The 20,217-nt window shown below is 55.8% G+C and overlaps 1 protein-coding gene across 1 annotated transcript; it reads left to right on the forward strand.

The window, feature by feature from the left end:
• Nucleotides 1-310: 310 nt before the first annotated feature.
• Nucleotides 311-18,930, forward strand: LOC144677456 (solute carrier family 12 member 6-like; the record flags this gene model as incomplete). Its single annotated transcript, XM_078537547.1, has 5 exons — nt 311-527; nt 8,522-8,566; nt 13,989-14,077; nt 16,230-16,361; nt 18,784-18,930. Coding segments are annotated over exons 1-5 (627 nt in total), but the record flags the coding sequence as incomplete, so codon positions are not given.
• Nucleotides 18,931-20,217: the final 1,287 nt, after the last annotated feature.

Here is a 20,217-nt window from a genome sequence, read left to right on the forward strand (position 1 = left end):
GAAACGGGTCAGGGGGACGGCGGCCACCCGGAATCGTCCGATTTATCCGGATTTTTAAAAAAAAGTCTTTGTTCCCCCTTCCCTCACCCACCCCCCCCCCCCTCCAGAAACAATCGATAACCGGAATTATCGTCAACCGCCTCCCGATTAATCGATCGATCCCCCCCGTCCCCCCGGTCTCTCCATCGCCTTCGCTCTGGGGGATGCGGCGGGAACCGGGACCCCGTCCCTCTCCCCCCCCGCATCGCTTCTCCTCGGCCCCGCGATTGATCGGCGACTAGTCGGCGGCGGCGTGAGGGGAGGGGGCGGGGCCATGTCGGTGCGGTTCACGGTGACGCCGACCCGCGCCGAGGACGTGCCCGGGCTGGGCGGCGGCGGCGGCGCGGGAGGCGCGAGCGGGGAGCCCGGGGCGGGAGACGGTGCCCCGGGAGAGCCCGGGGACCGGGACAAGGAGGGCGAGACGGCGGCGGCGGCGACGGCGCCGGCGATACCGATACCGGCAGCTGGAGAATCGGAGCCGGTGGAAGGTGAGCGATAAAGGCACAGCAAGATCCACATTGGGAGGGTGGGAGGGGGGGGAGAGGGGCCGTTGTATCGGTGCAAGGAGCGCAGTGCAGTTGCGATGTTAAAGAGCGGACTTGTTGCATTGGTGCTATTTTTGAGGTGATGTGCAATGCAATTGTTGCATTGGTGCTGTTTGCGGTGATGTACGATGCAATTGTTGCATTGGTGCTGTTTGCGGCGATGTACGATGCAATTGTTGCATTGGTGCTGTTTGCGGTGATGTACGATGCAATTGTTGCATTGGTGCTGTTTGCGGTGATGTACGATGCAATTGTTGCATTGGTGCTGTTTGCGGTGATGTACGATGCAATTGTTGCATTGGTGCTGTTTGCGGCGATGTACGGTGCAATTGTTGCATTGGTGCTGTTTGCGGTGATGTACGATGCAATTATTGCATTGGTGCTGTTTGCGGTGATGTACGGTGCAATTGTTGCATTGGTGCTGTTTGTGGCGATGTACGATGCAATTGTTGCATTGGCGCTGTTTGCGGTGATGTACGATGCAATTGTTGCATTGGTGCTGTTTGCGGCGATGTACGATGCAATTGTTGCATTGGTGCTGTTTGCGGTGATGTACGATGCAATTGTTGCATTGGTGCTGTTTGCGGCGATGCACGTTGCAATTATTGCATTGGTGCTGTTTTGTGGTGATGTACGATGCAGTTGTTGCATTGGTGCTGTTTGCGGTGATGCACGTTGCAATTGTTGCATTGGTGCTGTTTGCGGCGATGCACGTTGCAATTGTTGCATTGGTGCTGTTTGCGGTGATGCACGTTGTAATTGTTGCATTGGTGCTGTTTGCGGTGATGTACGATGCAATTATTGCATTGGTGCTGTTTGCGGTGATGCACGTTGCAATTATTGCATTGGTGCTGTTTGCGGCGATGCACGTTGCGATTGTTCCATTGGTGCTCTTTGCGGCGATGCACGTTGCAATAGTTGCATTGGTGCTGTTTGCGGTGATACACGTTGCATTGGTGCTGATTGCGGCGATGCACGTTGCAATTGTTGCATTGGTGCTGTTTGCGGTGATGCACGCTGCAATTGTTGCATTGGTGCTGTTTGTGGCGATGCACGTTGCAATTACTGCATTGGTGCTGTTTGCAGTGATGTACAAGGCAATTGTTGCTTTGGTGCTGTGTTGTGGTGATACACAATGCAATTGTTGCTGTTTTGTGGTGATGTGTGATGTAAATGTTGCATTGGAGCTATTTGCAATGACGCACAATGCAATTGCTGCTGTGGTGCTGTTTGCAGTGATGCACAATGCGATTGTTCCATTGGTGCTGTTTGCGGGGATGCATGATGCAATTGTTGCACTGGTGCTGTTTACAGTGATGTACAATGCAGTTGTTGCATCGGTGCTGTTTTGCGGTGATGTACAATGCAGTTGTTGCATTGGTGCTGTTTTGCAGTGATGTGTGATGCAAATGTTGCATTGGTGCTGTTTATGGTGATGTACGATGCAATTGTTGCATTGGTGCTGTTTGCGGCGATGCACGTTGCAATTATTGCATTGGTGTTTGCGGCAATGCACGTTGCAATTGTTGCATTGGTGCTGTTTGCGGTGATGCACTTTGCGATTGTTCCATTGGTGCTGTTTGAAGGGATGCATGATGCAATTGTTGCTGTTTTGTGGTGATGCATTTGTTGCATTGGTGCTTTTTTGCGGTGATGTGTGATGCAATTGTTGCATTGGTGCTGTCTGCGTGGATGCATGATGCAATTGTTGCATTGGTGCTGTTTGTGGTGATGCACGATGCAATTGGTGCTGTTTGCGGCGATGCACGTTGCAATTGTTGCATTGGTGCTGTTTGTGGTGATGTATGATGCAATTGTTGCATTGTTGCTGTTAGCAGTGATGTACGATGCAATTCTTGCATTGATGCTGTTTGCGGTGATGTACAATGCAATTGTTGCATTGGTGCTGTGTTGTGGTGATACACAATGCAATTGTTGTTGTTTTGTGGTGATGTGTGATGTAAATGTTGCATTGGAGCTATTTGCAATGATGCACGATGCAATTGTTGCTGTGGTGCTGTTTGCAGTGATGCACAATGCGATTGTTCCATTGGTGCTGTTTGCGGGGATGCATGATGCAATTGTTGCATTGGTGCTGTTTGTGGTGATGCAATTGTTGCTTTGGTGCTGTTTTGCGATGATGTGTGATGCAATTGTTGCATTGGTGCTGTTTGCGGGGATGCATGATGCAATTGTTGCATTCGTGCTGTTTGTGGTGATGCACAATGCAATTGTTGCATTGGTGCTGTTTGCGGGGATGCACGTTGCGATTGTTCCATTGGTGCTGTTTGCAGGGATGCACGTTGCAATTGTTGCATTGGTGCTGTTTGCGGTGATGCACAATGCGATTGTTCCATTGGTGCTGTTTGTGGTGATGCACAATGCGATTGTTGCATTGGTGCTGTTTGTGGTGATGCACGATGCAATTGTTGCATTGGTGCTGTTTGTGGTGATGCACAATGCGATTGTTGCATTGGTGCTGTTTGTGGTGATGCACGATGTAATTGTTGCATTGGTGCTGTTTGTGGTGATGCACAACGCAATTGGTGCTGTTTGTGGGGATGCACAATGCGATTGTTCCATTGGTGCTGTTTGCGGGGATGCATGATGCAATTGTTGCATTGGTGCTGTTTGCGGGGATGCATGATGCGATTGTTGCATTAGTGCTGTTTTGTGGTGATGCATAATGCAATTGTTGCATTGGTGCTGTTTGCGGTGATGTACAATGCAATTGTTGCATTGGTGCTGTTTGCGGTGATGCACAATGCAATTGTTGCTGTTTTGCAGTGATGTGTGATGCAAATGTTGCACTGGTGCTGTTTGCGGGGATGCATGATGCAAATGTTGCATTGGTGCGTGGTGCCGCTTGCGGTGATGCACAATGCAATTATTGCACGGGTCCACAACTTTGCATGGGTTCTCAGTGCTATTTGCGGAATCGTTCTGTGCACTTATTGCATTAGGACATAGCATTGCGTAAAATCCAGAGTGCCATTTGCAACAGGATGGAAGGGAGCTCAGGCATAACAGCCAGCGATGTTTGCAATGGTATTGCGTCCAGTTATTGAGTAACAGACAGCGATGTTTCCAATGATAGCGTGTTCAGTTATGTGCAATAGGAAACCGAGCATTACTCATTCATTGTAAAAATACTTCAGATGTGCAGGACACACTGTGCTGGATCCAATTGTATATACAGTACATTATGTCTGAACTATGTGTGAAACTATGTGTTAGGCATTGTATAACTCTGTGGGACAGACTGGTAGGGACTGGTCTGTCGCTGTATAACTCTGTGGGACAGACTGGTAGGGACAGGTCTATCACTGTATAACACTGGGGTACAGTACTGGTGGGGACGGGTCTGTCAGTGTATAACACTGGGGTACAGTACTGGTGGGGACGGGTCTGTCACTGTATAACACTGGGGTACAGTACTGGTGGGGACGGGTCTGTCAGTGTATAACACTGGGCTACAGTACTGGTGGGGACGGGTCTGTCACTGTATAACACTGGGGTACAGTACTGGTGGGGACGGGTCTGTCACTGTATAACACTGGGGTACAGTACTGGTGGGGACGGGTCTGTCAGTGTATAACACTGGGCTACAGTACTGGTGGGGACGGGTCTGTCACTGTATAACACTGGGGTACAGTACTGGTGGGGACGGGTCTGTCACTGTATAACACTGGGGTACAGTACTGGTGGAGACGGGTCTGTCACTGTATAACACTGGGGTACAGTGCTGGTGGGGACGGGTCTGTCACTGTATAACACTGGCGTACAGTACTGGTGGGGACGGGTCTGTCACTGTATAACACTGGGGTACAGTACTGGTGGAGACAGGTCTGTCACTGTATAACACTGGGGTACAGTAGTGGTGGGGACGGGTCTGTCACTGTATAACACTGGGGTACAGTACTGGTGGGGACGGGTCTGTCACTGTATAACACTGGGGTACAGTACTGGTGGGGACGGGTCTGTCACTGTATAACACTGGGGTACAGTACTGGTGGGGACGGGTCTGTCACTGTATAACACTGGGGTACAGTACTGGTGGGGACGGGTCTGTCCCTGTATAACACTGGGGTACAGTACTGGTGGGGACGGGTCTGTTACTGTATAACACTGGCGTACAGTACTGGTGGGGACGGGTCTGTCACTGTATAACACTGGCGTACAGTACTGGTGGGGACGGGTCTGTCAGTGTATAACACTGGGGTACAGTACTGGTGGGGACGGGTCTGTCACTGTATAACACTGGGGTACAGTACTGGTGGAGACGGGTCTGTCACTGTATAACACTGGGGTACAGTAGTGGTGGGGACGGGTCTGTCACTGTATAACACTGGGGTACAGTACTGGTGGGGACGGGTCTGTCACTGTATAACACTGGGGTACAGTACTGGTGGGGACGGGTCTGTCACTGTATAACACTGGGGTACAGTACTGGTGGGGACGGGTCTGTCACTGTATAACACTGGGGTACAGTACTGGTGGGGACGGGTCTGTCACTGTATAACACTGGGGTACAGTACTGGTGGGGACGGGTCTGTCACTGTATAACACTGGGGTACAGTAGTGGTGGGGACGGGTCTGTCACTGTATAACACTGGGGTACAGTACTGGTGGGGACGGGTCTGTCCCTGTATAACACTGGGGTACAGTACTGGTGGGGACGGGTCTGTCACTGTATAACACTGGCGTACAGTACTGGTGGGGACGGGTCTGTCACTGTATAACACTGGCGTACAGTACTGGTGGGGACGGGTCTGTCAGTGTATAACACTGGGGTACAGTACTGGTGGGGACGGGTCTGTCACTGTATAACACTGGGGTACAGTACTGGTGGAGACGGGTCTGTCACTGTATAACACTGGGGTACAGTAGTGGTGGGGACGGGTCTGTCACTGTATAACACTGGGGTACAGTACTGGTGGGGACGGGTCTGTCACTGTATAACACTGGGGTACAGTACTGGTGGGGACGGGTCTGTCACTGTATAACACTGGGGTACAGTACTGGTGGGGACGGGTCTGTCACTGTATAACACTGGGGTACAGTACTGGTGGGGACGGGTCTGTCCCTGTATAACACTGGGGTACAGTGCTGGTGGGGACGGGTCTGTCCCTGTATAACACTGGGGTACAGTGCTGGTGGGGACGGGTCTGTCACTGTATAACACTGGGGTACAGTACTGGTGGGGATGGGTCTGTCACTGTATAACACTGGGGTACAGTACTGGTGGGGACAGGTCTGTCACTGTATAACACTGGGGTACAGTACTGGTGGGGACAGGTCTGTCACTGTATAACACTGGGGTACAGTACTGGTGGGGACAGGTCTGTCACTGTATAACACTGGGGTACAGTACTGGTGGGGACAGGTCTGTCACTGTATAACACTGGGGTACAGTCCTGGTGGGGACAGGTCTGTCACTGTATAACACTGGGGTACAGTACTGGTGGGGACAGGTCTGTCCCTGTATAACACTGGGGTACAGTACTGGTGGGGACAGGTCTGTCCCTGTGTAACACTGGGGTACGGTACTGGTGGGGACGGGTCTGTCACTGTGTAACACTGGGGTACGGTACTGGTGGGGACGGGTTTGTCACTGTATAACACTGGGGTACGGTACTGGTGGGGACGGGTCTGTCGCTGTATAACACTGGGGTACAGTACTGGTGGGGACTGGTCTGTCTCTGTATAACACTGGGGTACAGTACTGGTGGGGACGGGTCTGTTGCTGTATAACACTGGGGTACAGTACTGGTGGGGACGGGTCTGTTGCTGTATAACACTGGGGTACAGTACTGGTGGGGACAGGTCTGTCGCGTTCGATCGTTGGTTTACTTTGGGACTACGTGCTGGCCCCGGCCTCTGCTCCTGGCGTACGTATTTCAGTGGAAGTGAGATTCCTTTCCCCTCTGTCGGATGTTGAAATGCTGCCTGGACAGTGAGTCATGTTGTGTTTCTGGCCGGGTCTGGGCTGCGTGTGTCCGAGACTGGGAACCGTGCTCTTCGCCATGACCTCTGGTTTCCCTCTGCTTTCATTTCCTGAACTGGGGAACTGGGCGTTGTCAGTGAGGGAGCCTGTGTGAGGTTTTTGAGAGCTGCTGATGAAGGGAAGCATTGACAAAGCGCAGCACAGGGGAGCCTCTGTTGGAATATGGGGAACAAGGCAGCCGATTGTGAACACTGCTCCCTCCGGCTGCATCCTGGGAATGACCCTCCGACAGCGCGGCGCTCCCTCAGTGCTGACCCTCCGACAGCGCGGCGCTCCCTCAGCGCTGACCCTCCGATAGTGTGGCTCTCCCTCAGCACTGACCCTCCGACAGTGTGGCTCTCCCTCAGCACTGACCCTCCGACAGTGTGGCTCTCCCTCAGCACTGACCCTCCGACAGTGCGGCTCTCCCTCAGTACTGACCCTCCGACAGTGCGGCTCTCCCTCAGCACTGACCCTCCGACAGTGCGGCGCTCCCTCAGCACTGACCCTCCGACAGTGCGGCGCTTCCTCAGTACTGACCCTCCGACAGTGCGGCTCTCCCTCAGCACTGACCCTCCGACAGTGCGGCGCTCCCTCAGTACTGACCCTACGACAGTGCGGATCTCCCTCAGCGCTGACCCTCCGACAGTGCGGCGATCCCTCAGTACTGACCCTCCGACAGTGCGGCTCTCCCTCGGCACTGACCCTCCGACAGTGCGGCGCTCCCTCAGCGCTGAACCTCCGACAGTGCGGCGCTCCCTCAGCGCTGACCCTCCGACAGTGCGGCGATCCCTCCGTACTGACCCTCCGACAGTGCGGCTCTCCCTCGGCACTGACCCTCCAACAGTGCGGCTCTCCCTCAGCGCTGACCCTCCGACAGTGCGGCGCTCCCTCAGCGCTGACCCTCCGACAGTGCGGCTCTCCCTCAGCGCTGACCCTCCGACAGTGCGGCTCTCCCTCAGCACTGACCCTCCGACAGTGCGGCTCTCCCTCAGCGCTGACCCTCCGACACTGAGGCTCTCCCTCATCACCTGCCCAGCACATGTCACAGGATAAGGGCTGGGCGATCTGGGATTGTGACAAAGAGAATGTATTCGAGACTGAGGTTGGGAGGCTTGTTTTGAACTCGACGTTCAGGGAATAGGGTCACAACGTGGTCGGAAATCAGCCCTGATTGGATTGAATTTCGGGGTAGAACAGAGGGGCTGAATGGCCCTGTGGTTTTTTGTGCTGTTCTGAATTGGGATGGACAGTAAACTCTGAATTCATGATGGTGGGCCATTGACATTCTAATGTCTGTGCGAGGTAAGAGATCTGGGGTTCCCTGACCGATTTTGCATGCTCAAATTTTTAGGTTAACCCAACACCTCTGTAGGTGGATGAAGTATCGCTGCTTATACTGGTTTAGCCAGCTGTGTGACCGAACTGGACAGAGTTTGGAATAGGGCCTGAGAGGCACCAGTCAGTGTACAGATATCTCCCTGAGAGAGAGAGAGGACTGAGAGACACCAGTCAGTGTACAGATATCTCCCTGAGAGAGAGAGAGAGGGGACTGAGAGACACCAGTCAGTGTACAGATATCTCCCTGAGAGAGAGAGAGAGGGGACTGAGAGACACCAGTCAGTGTACAGATATCTCCCTGAGAGAGAGAGAGAGGGGACTGAGACACACCAGTCAGTGTACAGATATCTCCCTGAGAGAGAGAGGGATTGAGAGACACCAATCAGTGTACAGATATCTCCCTGAGAGAGAGGACTGAGAGACACCAGTCAGTGTACAGATATCTCCCTGAAAGAGAGAGAGGGGACTGAGAGACACCAGTCAGTGTACAGATATCTCCCTGAGAAAGAGAGGGAGAGAGGGGACTGAGACACAGCAGTTATTTTGCACTGATTGTGATATTTTGCCCCCTGGTTTCTCTCTGTTTACTCTGTTTTTGTTCTCATTACAGAGAGAAATCAGTCTTCCATCACAGGTGAACACATCAGACTACTAGGTACCGTATGAGAGTATTGGGTCCTTTGGGATTGTATATGGTGGGAGTGAATGGGAAGGGGTTTGGGTCCTTTGGGGATGTATACGGTGGGAGTGAACGGGAAGGGGTTTGGGTCCATTGGGATTGTGTACGGTGGGAGTGATCGGGAAGGGGTTTGGGTCCATTGGGATTGTGTACGGTGGGAGTGAAGGGGAAGGGGTTTGGGTCCATTGGGATTGTGTACGGTGTGAGTGAAGGGGAAGGGGTTTGGGTCCATTGGGATTGTGTACGGTGGGAGTGAAGGGTAAGGGTTTTGGGTCCATTGGGATTGTGTACGGTGGGAGTGAACGGGAAGGGGTTTGGGTCCATTGGGATTGTGTGCGGTGGGAGTGAACGGGAAGGGTTTTGGGTCCATGGAGATTGTGTACGGTGGGAGTGAACGGGAAGGGGTTTGGGTCCATTGGGATTGTGTGCGGTGGGAGTGAACGGTAAGGGGTTTGGGTCCATTGGGATTGTGTGCGGTGGGAGTGAACGGTAAGGGGTTTGGGTCCATGGGGATTGTGTACGGTGGGAGTGAACGGGAAGGGGTTTGCGTCCATTGGGATTGTGAAGGGGAAGGGGTTTGGCTCCATTGGGCTTGTGTACGGTGGGAGTGAAGAGGAAGGGTTTTGGGTCCATTGGGATTGTGAACGGGAAGGGTTTTGGGTCCATGGAGATTGTGTACGGTGGGAGTGAACGGGAAGGGGTTTGGGTCCATTGGGATTGTGTGCGGTGGGAGTGAACGGTAAGGGGTTTGGGTCCATGGGGATTGTGTACGGTGGGAGTGAAGGGGAAGGGGTTTGGGTCCATTGGGATTGTGTACGGTGGGAGTGAGGGGGATGGGGTTTGGGTCCATTGGGATTGTGTACGGTGGGAGTGAAGGGGAAGGGTTTTGGGTCCATTGGGATTGTGAAGGGGAAGGGCTTTGGGTCCATTGGGATTGTGTACGGTGGGAGTGAAGGGGAAGGGCTTTGGGTCCATCGGGATTGTGTACGGTGGGAGTGAAGGGGAAGGGTTTTGGGTCCATTGGGATTGTGAACGGGAAGGATTTTGGGTCCATGGAGATTGTGTACGGTGGGAGTGAACGGGAAGGGGTTTGGGTCCATTGGGATTGTGTGCGGTGGGAGTGAACGGTAAGGGGTTTGGGTCCATGGGGATTGTGTATGGTGGGAGTGAAGGGGAAGGGGTTTGGGTCCATGGGGATTGTGTACGGTGGGAGTGAAGGGAATGGGGTTTGGGTCCATTGGGATTGTGTACGGTGGGAGTGAAGGGGAAGGGTTTTGGGTCCATTGGGATTGTGTGCGGTGGGAGTGAACGGCAAGGGGTTTGGGTCCATTGGGATTGTGTACGGTGGGAGTGAACGGGAAGGGGTTTGGGTCCATTGGGATTGTGTACGGTGGGAGTGAACGGGAAGGGGTTTGGGTCCATTGGGATTGTGTACGGTGGGAGTGAAGGGGAAGGGGTTTGGGTCCATTGGGATTGTGTACGGTGGGAATGAACGGGAAGGGGTTTGGGTTCATTGGGATTGTGTACGGTGGGAGTGATCGGGAAGGGGTTTGGGTCCATTGGGATTGTGTACGGTGGGAGTGATCGGGAAGGGGTTTGGGTCCATTGGGATTGTGTACGGTGGGAGTGAACGGGAAGGGGTTTGGGTCCATGGGGATTGTGTACGGTGGGAGTGAACGGGAAGGGGTTTGGGTCCATGGGGATTGTGTACGGTGGGAGTGAACGGGAAGGGGTTTGGATCCATTGGGATTGTGTACGGTGGGAGTGAACGGGAAGGGGTTTGGGTCCATGGGGATTGTGTACGGTGGGAGTGAACGGGAAGGGGTTTGGGTCCATTGGGATTGTGGACAGTGGGAGTGAACGGGAAGGGGTTTGGGTCCATTGCGGATTGTGTACGGTGGGAGTGAACGGGAAGGGGTTTGGGTCCATTGGGATTGTGTACGGTGGGAGTGATCGGGAAGGGGTTTGGGTCCATGGGGATTGTGTACAGTGGGAGTGAGCGGGAAGGAGTTTGCGTCCATTGGGATTGTGTGCGGTGGGAGTGAACGGGAAGGGGTTTGGGTCCATGGGGATTGTGTACAGTAGCGAGTCGTGTGTACATGTCCTCTGCTGTGAGATACAATATCCGACTGTACTTCGGAGAAGCCCCATGGAGCAGAGTAAGACCACAAGCAGTGACCGAGATGTTTGGCCCATTTGGTAGATGTTTGGTCAAAGGTCTTTAAGGGTTCCTGAAGGGAACAAAGTGAAGGGGAGGGCTGGAAATATTGCTGTGTGAATTCGAGAGAACACTCTCCAGTTGTCCCTCATGGACCAAGCAAAATTGGGGCATCTGTAAGAGGCTCGAAATGGAGGAGTGCAGACATCTCCGCATCTTCAGTGGCTGGAGGAGGTTACAGAGATAGGGTGGGCCGTAGGGGCTGGAGGAGGTTACAGAGATAGGGAGGGTTGTAGGGGCTGGTGTAGGTTACAGAGATAGGGAGGGGTGTAGGGGGCTGGAGGAGGTTACAGAGATAGGGAGGGGTGTAGGGGACTGGAGGAGGTTACAGAGATAGGGAGGGGTGTAGGGGCTGGAGGAGGTTACAGAGATAGGGAGGGGTGTAGGGTGCTGAAGGAGGTTACAGAAATAGGGAGGGGGTGTAGGGGGCTGGTGGAGGTTACAGAGATAGGGAGGGGTGTAGGGGGCTGGTGGAGGTTACAGAGATAGGGAGGTTTGTAGGGGCTGGAGGAGGTTACAGAGATAGGGAGGGTTGTAGGGGCTGGAGGAGGTTACAGCGATAGGGAGGTTTGTAGGGGCTGGAGATGGTTACAGAGATAGGGAGGGGTGTAGGGGCTGGAGCAGGTTACAGAGATAGGGAGGGGTGTAAGGGGCTGGAGGAGGTTACAGAGATAGGGAGGGGTGTAGGGGCTGGAGGATGTTACAGAGATAGGGAGGGGTGTAGGGGGCTGGAGGAGGTTACAGAGATAGGGAGGGGTGTAAGGGCTGGAGGAGGTTACAGAGATAGGGAGGGGTGTAGGTGCTGGAGGAGGTTACAGAGATAGGGAGGTGTGTAGGTGCTGGAGGAGGTTACAGAGATAGGGAGGGGTGTAGGGGGCTGGAGGAGGTTACAGAGATAGGGAGGGGTGTAGGGGCTGGAGGAGGTTACAGATGGGGAGCGGTGAGGCAGTTCATGGAGGGATTTGAGAATTTCAAAATTGGGACGTTGCTCACCCAGAGCTGGTGGAGGTCAGCGGGCCCAGTGGGTAGCAGGGGAAAGGGAATCGGCGTGAGCTCGGACACGGGGGCAGCAGAGTTTGGACGTACTGAGGTAAACGGAGGGTGGAACGGGTCGAGCAGCCCGGACTGCGTTGCAACGATTGAGCCTGGAGGTCACGAGGGGGTGGATGATGGCTCCAGCAGCGGATCAGCCGAGACAGGGGTGTGGTCGGGCGTCGTTACGGGAGGTGGGACCCGGCGGCCTCCGGGGCGGGGAGAACACGAGAGTGAGAAGGTCATCTCGGGGTCAAACGTGACGCCAAAGGGTGTGTGTGGGGAGTCCGGTTCACTCTCGCCGGGGAGAGGGACGGCGTCGGTAACCCCGGGAGCGGAGTTCGGAGTGGGGGAACGGAAAGCCGCGGCTTCAGCCTTCCCGATATTCAATCGGAGGCAATTCCTGTCCATCCAGGACTCGGTGGGGGGTGGGTGGGGGTCGGAGAATCGCTCTGACGGTTTGGAGAGTGGAGGAGTCCGGAGAGGTGGAGGAGGAGGGGGTGAGCTGGGCGTTTTCGGTGTACGTGTGACAGTTGACGCCGTACCTTCGGATGATGTCCCCCCAGGGGTAGCGTGGAGATGAGAGGTTGTGGCTGGACGAGTGACCCAGAGACCCAGGGTGATGCTCTGGGGACTTGGGTCCAAATTCCCCACCCCCCTCGAATTCAAATAAAAGTCTAATGATGTCGATCGTTGTAAAAAAACCCCATCTGGTTCACTCATCCCCCTTTAGGGAGGGAAATCTGCTGTCCTTACCCGATCTGGCCTACATGTGACTCCAGACCCCCACACAGCGATGTGGTTGACTCTGAACAATGTCCCCCCTTAAGAAGGGGGGCAATTAGGGATGGGCAATAAAATGCTGGGCCCAGCCTGCGACGCCCACACCCCGTGATTGAATATAGATGTATATATATATATGTAAAATAAATATATCGGCCGTTCCTTCACTGTCGCTGGGTCCAAATCCTGGAACTCCCTCCCTAACAGCGCTGTGGGTGTACCTACACCACAGGGACAAAATCCTGGAACTCCCTCCCTAACAGCGCTGTGGGTGTACCTACACCACAGGGACAAAATCCTGGAACTCCCTCCCTAACAGCGCCATGGGTGTACCTACACCACAGGGGACAAAATCCTGGAACTCTCTCCCTAACAGCGCTGTGGGTGTACCTACACCACAGGGGACAAAATCTCTACCACCAACTTGGGCAGCGAATTCCAGACACCCAATACCCTCTGCGTAAAATAAGTTCTTCCTCATGTCCCCACCCCCATGTCCCCACCCCTACACCTTCTGCCACTTATCTTGAATCTATGTCCCCTGGTTCTAGAATTCTCCACCAAGGGAAACAACTTGATCCTGTCCACTCTATCTATTCCCCTCATCATTTTGTACACCTCAATCGAGTCACCTCTCAGCCTTCTTTGTTCCAAGGTAAATAACCCCAACCTATCCAATCTCTCCTCGTAGCTACACTTTTCTAACCCTGGCAACATTCTTGTTAACCTCCTCTGCACTTTCTCCAGAGCTATTACTCTTGTCCCAGGGACTGCAGCTTACAGAATACTGAAAGGCCTGGATAGAGTGGGACGTGGGGGAAGATGTTTCCATGAGTAGGAGAGACTAGGACCCGAGGGGCACAGCCTCAGAGTAAAAGGGAAGACCTTTTGAGAACAGAGATGAGGAGAAACTTCTTTAGCCAGAGAGAGTGGTGAATCTATGGAATTCATTGCCACAGAAGGCTGTGGAGGCCACAGGTCATTGAGTGTATTTAAGATCGAGATAGATAGGTTCTCGATTGGTAAGGGGGGTCAAAGGTTACGGGGAGAATGGGGTTGAGAAACTTATCAGCCACGATTGAATGGCGGGAGCAGACTCGATGGGCCGAATGGCCTCATTTCTGCTCCTGTTGTCTTTATGGTCAAGAAGGCGGCTCACCACCGCCTTCTCAAGGGGGCATTTAGGGATGGGCCACGCCCAGGGTGAGAATGGGAAGGGGTTGCGGGGGGTCCGCTGGGAATGTGGAGGGAAGGAAGGAAGTGCGGCTCTCCGGACGTGAGGAGCCCCTGATCTGACGTCTCTCTCTCTCTCTCTCTCTCTCTCGTTCTCTCCACCCCACCCCACCCACCACCACCGATCCACAGGAGATGGACAGGACAAGGAACACAGCGTCTTCTTCAGTGGTGACTACGATGGCGATGACTTCTGTGACCGGAACCTCGCGCTGTTCGAGGTGAGATTCGCGACTTCACCCTTCCCCCCCCCCCCTCCTTCGGTCCTGAGCCCAATGGGGCAAGGGAGAGGCCGGAGGGGCGGCCGGAGGCGAGGGGAGCGACTGGGTTTGGAGGGGATCGAGTGGATTCGGGGTGGGGTAGAAGCAGCTTTGTGCCTGCGGTCAAGGTGGATTTGGGCTGTGGGGGAGTTTATGAAGGGGGGGAGAGGGTATTTGGGTTGTGTGGGGGAGGGGGGTATTTGGGTTGTGTGGGGGAGGGGGTATTTGGGTTGTGTGTGGGAGGGGGGTATTTGGGTTATGTGTGTGGGAGGGGAGTATTTGGGTTGTGTGTGGGAGGGGGATATTTGGGTTGTGTGTGGGAGGGGGTATTTGGGTTGTGTGTGGAAGGGGGGTATTTGGGTTATGTGTGTGTGAGGGGGGTATTTGGGTTGTGTGTGGGAGGGGGGTATTTGGGTTGTGTGTGGGAGGGGGTATTTGGGTTTATGTGGAAGGGGGTATTTGGGTTGTGTGTGGGAGGGGGTATTTGGGTTGTGTGTGGGAGGGGGTATTTGGGTTTATGTGGAAGGGGGTATTTGGGTTGTGTGTGTGGGAGGGGGGTATTTGGGTTGTGTGTGTGGGAGGGGGTATTTGGGTTGTGTGTGGAAGGGGGGTATTTGGGTTATGTGTGTGTGAGGGGGGTATTTGGGTTGTGTGTGGGAGGGGGGTATTTGGGTTGTGTGGGGGAGGGGGGTATTTGGGTTGTGTGTGGGAGGGGGTATTTGGGTTTATGTGGAAGGGGGTATTTGGGTTGTGTGGGGGAGGGGGGTATTTGGGTTGTGTGGGGCAGGGGGGTATTTGGGTTGTGTGTGGGAGGGGGGTATTTGGGTTGTGTGTGTGGGAGGGGGTATTTGGGTTTTGTGTGTGGGAGGGGGTATTTGGGTTGTGTGTGGAAGGAGGGTATTTGGGTTATGTGTGTGTGAGGGGGGTATTTGGGTTATGTGTGTGTGAGGGGGGTATTTGGGTTGTGTGTGGGAGGGGGGTATTTGGGTTGTGTGTGGGAGGGGGGTATTTGGGTTGTGTGTGGGAGGGGGGTATTTGGGTTGTGTGTGGGAGGGGGGTATTTGGGTTGTGTGTGGGAGGGGGGTATTTGGGTTGTGTGTGGGAGGGGGGTATTTGGGTTTATGTGGAAGGGGGGTATTTGGGTTGTGTGTGGGAGTGGGTATTTGGGTTGTGTGTGGGAGGGGGTATTTGGGTTGTGTGTGTGGGAGGGGGGTATTTGGGTTGTGTGTGTGGGAGGGGGGTATTTGCGTTGTGTGTGTGGGAGGGGGGTATTTGGGTTGTGTGTGTGGGAGGGGGGTATTTGGGTTGTGTGTGTGGGGAGGGGGTATTTGGGTTGTGTGTGTGGGAAGGGGGTATTTGTTTTGTGTGTGTGGGAGGGGGGTATTTGGGTTGTGTGTGTGGGAGGGGGGTATTTGGGTTGTGTGTGTGGGAGGGGGGTATTTGGGTTGTGTGTGTGGGAGGGGGGTATTTGGGTTGTGTGTGTGGGAGGGGGGTATTTGGGTTGTGTGTGTGGGAGGGGGGTATTTGGGTTGTGTGTGTGAGGGGGGGTATTTGGGTTGTGTGTGGGGAGGGGGGTATTTGGGTTGTGTGTGGGAGGGGGGTATTTGGGTTGTGTGTGGGAGGGGGGTATTTGGGTTGTGTGTGGGGGAGGGGGTATTTGGGTTGTGTGTGTGGGAGGGGGGTATTTGGGTTGTGTGTGTGGGAGGGGGGTATTTGGGTTGTGTGTGTGGGAGGGGGGTATTTGGGTTGTGTGTGTGGGAGGGGGGTATTTGGGTTGTGTGTGTGGGAGGGGGGTATTTGGGTTGTGTGTGTGGGAGGGGGGTATTTGGGTTGTGTGTGGGAGGGGGGTATTTGGGTTGTGTGTGGGAGGGGGGTATTTGGGTTGTCAGGGTACGGGGTATTTGGGTTGCGAGGGGGGTATTTGGGTTGCGAGGGGGGTATTTGGGTTGCGAGGGGGGTATTTGGGTTGCGAGGGGGTATTTGGGTTGCGAGGGGGTATTTGGGTTGTCAGGGTGGGGGGTATTTGGGTTGCGAGGGGGTATTTGCGTGGTCAGCGTGGGGCTAAGGGAGTATTGGCTTTGACCCTCTCCCTCCCTCCCCCTCTCCCTCCCAGGAAGAGCTGGACACTCGCCCGAAGGTCTCCTCACTCCTCAATCGAATGGCCAACTACACCAACCTCCCTCAGGGGGCGAAGGAGCACGAGGAGGAGGAGAGTATCACCGAGACCAGGAAGGGGAACAACAAGGTAACCAGAACCCCCTCCCCACCGTACCCAGCAAATACCCCCCTCCTCACCGTACCCCAGTAAATACCCCCTCCCCACCGTACCCGCTAAACACCCCCTCCCCACCGTACCCGCTAAACACCCCCTCCTCACCGTACCCGCTAAACACCCCCTCCCCACCGTACCCACTAAACACCCCCTCCTCACCGTACCCCAGTAAATACCCCCTCCCCACCGTACCCGCTAAACACCCCCTCCCCACCGTACCCGCTAAACATCCCCTCCTCACCGTACCCGCTAAACACCCCCTCCTCACCGTACCCGCTAAACACCCCCTCCTCACCGTACCCGCTAAACACCCCCTCCTCACCGTACCCGCTAAACACCCCCTCCTCACCGTACCCCAGTAAACACCCCCTCCTCACCGTACCCGCTAAACACCCCCTCCTCACCGTACCCCAGTAAACACCCCCTCCTCACCGTACCCGCTAAACACCCCCTCCTCACCGTACCCGCTAAACACCCCCTCCTCACCGTACCCGCTAAACACCCCCTCCCCACTGTACCCGCTAAACACCCCCTCCCCACTGTACCCGCTAAACACCCCCTCCCCACTGTACCCGCTAAACACCGCCTCCCCACTGTACCCGCTAAACACCCCCTCTTCACCGTACCCCAGTAAATACCCCCCTCCTCACCGTACCCGCTAAACACCCCCTCCTCACCGTACCCCAATAAATACCCCCCTCCTCACCATACCCCAATAAATACCCCCCTCCTCACCCTACCCCAATAAATACCCCCCTCCTCACTGTACCCCAGTAAATAACCCCCTCCTCACTGTACCCCAGTAAATAACCCCCTCCTCACTGTACCCCAGTAAATAACCCCCTCCTCACTGTACCCCAGTAAATAACCCCCTCCTCACCGTACACCCTCAATACCCCCCTCCTCACCGTACCCCCTCAATACCCCCCTCCTCACCGTACCCCCTCAATACCCCCCTCCTCACCGTACCCCCTCAATACCCCCTCCTCACCGTACCCCCTCAATACCCCCCTCTTCACCGTACCCCCTCAATACCCCCCTCCTCACCGTACCCCCTCAATACCCCCCTCTTCACCGTACCCCCTCAATACCCCCTCCTCACCGTACCCCCTCAATACCCCCTCCTCACCGTACCCCCTCAATCCTCTCCTCACCGTACCCCCTCAATACCCCCTCCTCACCGTACCCCCTCAATACCCCCCTCCTCACTGTACCCCCTCAATACCCCCCTCCTCACCGTACCCCAGTAAACACCCCCCTCCTCACCATACCCCCTCAATACCCCCTCCTCACCGTACCCCCTCAATACCCCCCTCCTCACCGTACCCCCTCAATACCCCCCTCCTTACTGTACCCCCTCAATACCCCCCTAGACCGCTCCCCCATTCCAGCCGTGTGTTTCTACAGCTGCGTTTGCTGCCTCTGTCAGTATTTGTACGTGTCTGTCTGTCTCTGTCTGTCTGTCTCTGTCTGTCTCTGTCTGTCTCTGTCTGTCTCTGTCTGTCTCTGTCTGTCTCTGTCTGTCTCTGTCTGTCTCTGACTGTCTCTGACTGTCTCTGACTGTCTCTGTCTGCCTGTGCGCTGTGTCTCTGTCTCGGTGTACAAACCGTACAGGGGTTTTTTTTGGTGAGACCACATCTGGAGGACCCGTGTGCAGTTCCGGGTCTCCACGATGAAGGAAGGAGATACTTGTACTGGGGGTGGGGGCGGGGGACAGCGAAGGGGGGGTCACTCGATCGGTCCCTGGGATGAGGGGAGGGAGAGTCGCTCTCCGATGAGAGGCTGAGCGAATTGGGCCGATTATTCTCCGGGAGTTGAGGGAGGAACGAGAGGAGCGATCTCGCCGAAACCAACAAGGATTGTGAAGGGGGTTTGACAGGGTGTGTGGGGGGAGCTGAGAGATTGTTCCCCGCTGCTCGGCTGGGGTGGCGGGGGGGGGGTCTATAAACACGGGGGGAGGGAGAGACAGTCTGAGGGGGAGGGGGGTGGCCATTTTGGACGGAGATGAGGAGAAATCTCTTCACTCGGAGGGTGGTGGTGGGTCTCTGGAATTCTCTACCCCCAGAGGGTTGTGGAAGCCCCATCGTTGAATACGTCGGAGGCCGGGATGGAGAGAGTTTGGGGAGTCGAGGGATACGGGGAAGCGGGCGGAGGGGGGAAGTGGGAGTTGAAGAGCAGCGTCGGCCATGATCAGGTGGGGTGTAGGAGCAGCCTCGATGGGCCCAATAGCCTCGTCCTGCCGCCGTTGGCTGTGTCCCGGTGCTGCAAGTAGCCTCCGAGCTGCCCCCTTGTCTCCGTGCCCTGCCTGCCTTGCCCGTGGTGGTGGTCCTGATGGCTCTGCGCGGGTGTGCGTGTGCGCGAGGCGCCGTTTGACTCCCTCTGCTGCTTCTTGCAGAGCCCACAGATGGGAATGCTGATGGGCGTCTACCTGCCCTGCCTCCAGAACATCTTCGGCGTCATCCTCTTCCTCAGACTGACCTGGGTGGTGGGAACGGCCGGGATCCTCCAGTCCTTCTGCATCATCTTCCTGTGCTGCTGCTGTGTGAGTAACCGAGAGAGAGAGAGCGGAGAGCTCGGGGAACAGGAGAGAGAGAGAGCGGGAGCTCGGGGAACAGGAGAGAGAGAGCGGGGGCTCGGGGAGCAGGAGAGAGAGAGCGGGGGCTCGGGGAACAGGGGAGAGAGAGGACGGGGCTCGGGGAACAGGAGAGAGAGAGAGGAGGGGGCTCGGGGAACAGGAGAGAGAGAGGAGGGGGCTCGGGGAACAGGAGAGAGAGAGAGGAGGGGGCTCGAGGAACAGGAGAGAGAGAGAGCGGGGGCTCGGGGAACAGGAGAGAGAGGATGGGGGCTCGGGGAACAGGGGAGAGAGGAGGGGCTCGGGGACCAGGGGAGAGAGGAGGGGGCTCGGGGAACAGGAGAGAGAGGATGGGGGCTCGGGGAACAGGGGAGAGAGGAGGGGCTCGGGGACCAGGGGAGAGAGGAGGTGGCTCGGGGAACAGGAGAGAGAGAGGAGGGAGCTCGGGGAACAGGAGAGAGAGGTGGGGGCTCGGGGAACAGGAGAGAGAGAGAGAGAGAGGGGGCTCGGGGAACAGGAGAGAGAGGAGAGGGCTTGGGGAACAGGAGACAGAGAGAACGGGGAGCTCGGGGAACAGGAGAGAGAGAGGAGGGGGCTCGGGGAACAGCAGAGAGAGAGGAGGGGGCTTGGGGAACAGGACAGAGAGAGGAGGGGGCTCGGGGAACAGGAGAGAGAGAGCGGGGGCTCGGGGAACAGGAGAGAGAGAGGAGGGGGCTCGGGGAACAGGAGAGAGAGAGGAGGGGGCTCGGGGAACAGGAGAGAGAGAGGAGGGGGCTCGGGGAACAGGAGAGAGAGGAGAGGGCTCGGGGAACAGAGAGAGAGAGGAGGGGGCTCGGGGAACAGGAGAGAGAGAGAGAGGAGGGGGCTCGGGGAACAGGAGAGAGAGGAGGGGGCTCGGGAAACAGGAGAGAGAGGAGGGGGCTCGGGGAACAGGAGAGAGAGAGGAGGGGGCTCGGGGAACAGGAGAGAGAGGGGAGGGGGCTAGGGGGAACAGGAGAGAGAGGAGGGAGCTCGGGGAACAGGAGAGAGAGGGAGGGTGTTCGGGAAACAGGAGAGAGAGGAGGGGGCTCGGGGAACAGGAGAGAGAGAGGAGGGGGCTAGGGGGAACAGGAGAGAGAGGAGGGAGCTCGGGGAACAGGAGAGAGAGAGAGGAGGGGGCTACGGGGAACAGGAGAGAGAGAGGAGGGGGCTCGGGGAACAGGAGAGAGAGAGGAGGGGGCTCGGGGAAGAGGAGAGAGAGGAGGGGGATCGGGGAAC

Source organism: Cetorhinus maximus, unplaced genomic scaffold (assembly GCF_964194155.1).
Source record: "Cetorhinus maximus unplaced genomic scaffold, sCetMax3.hap1.1 HAP1_SCAFFOLD_2554, whole genome shotgun sequence".
NCBI lineage: Eukaryota > Metazoa > Chordata > Chondrichthyes > Lamniformes > Cetorhinidae > Cetorhinus > Cetorhinus maximus.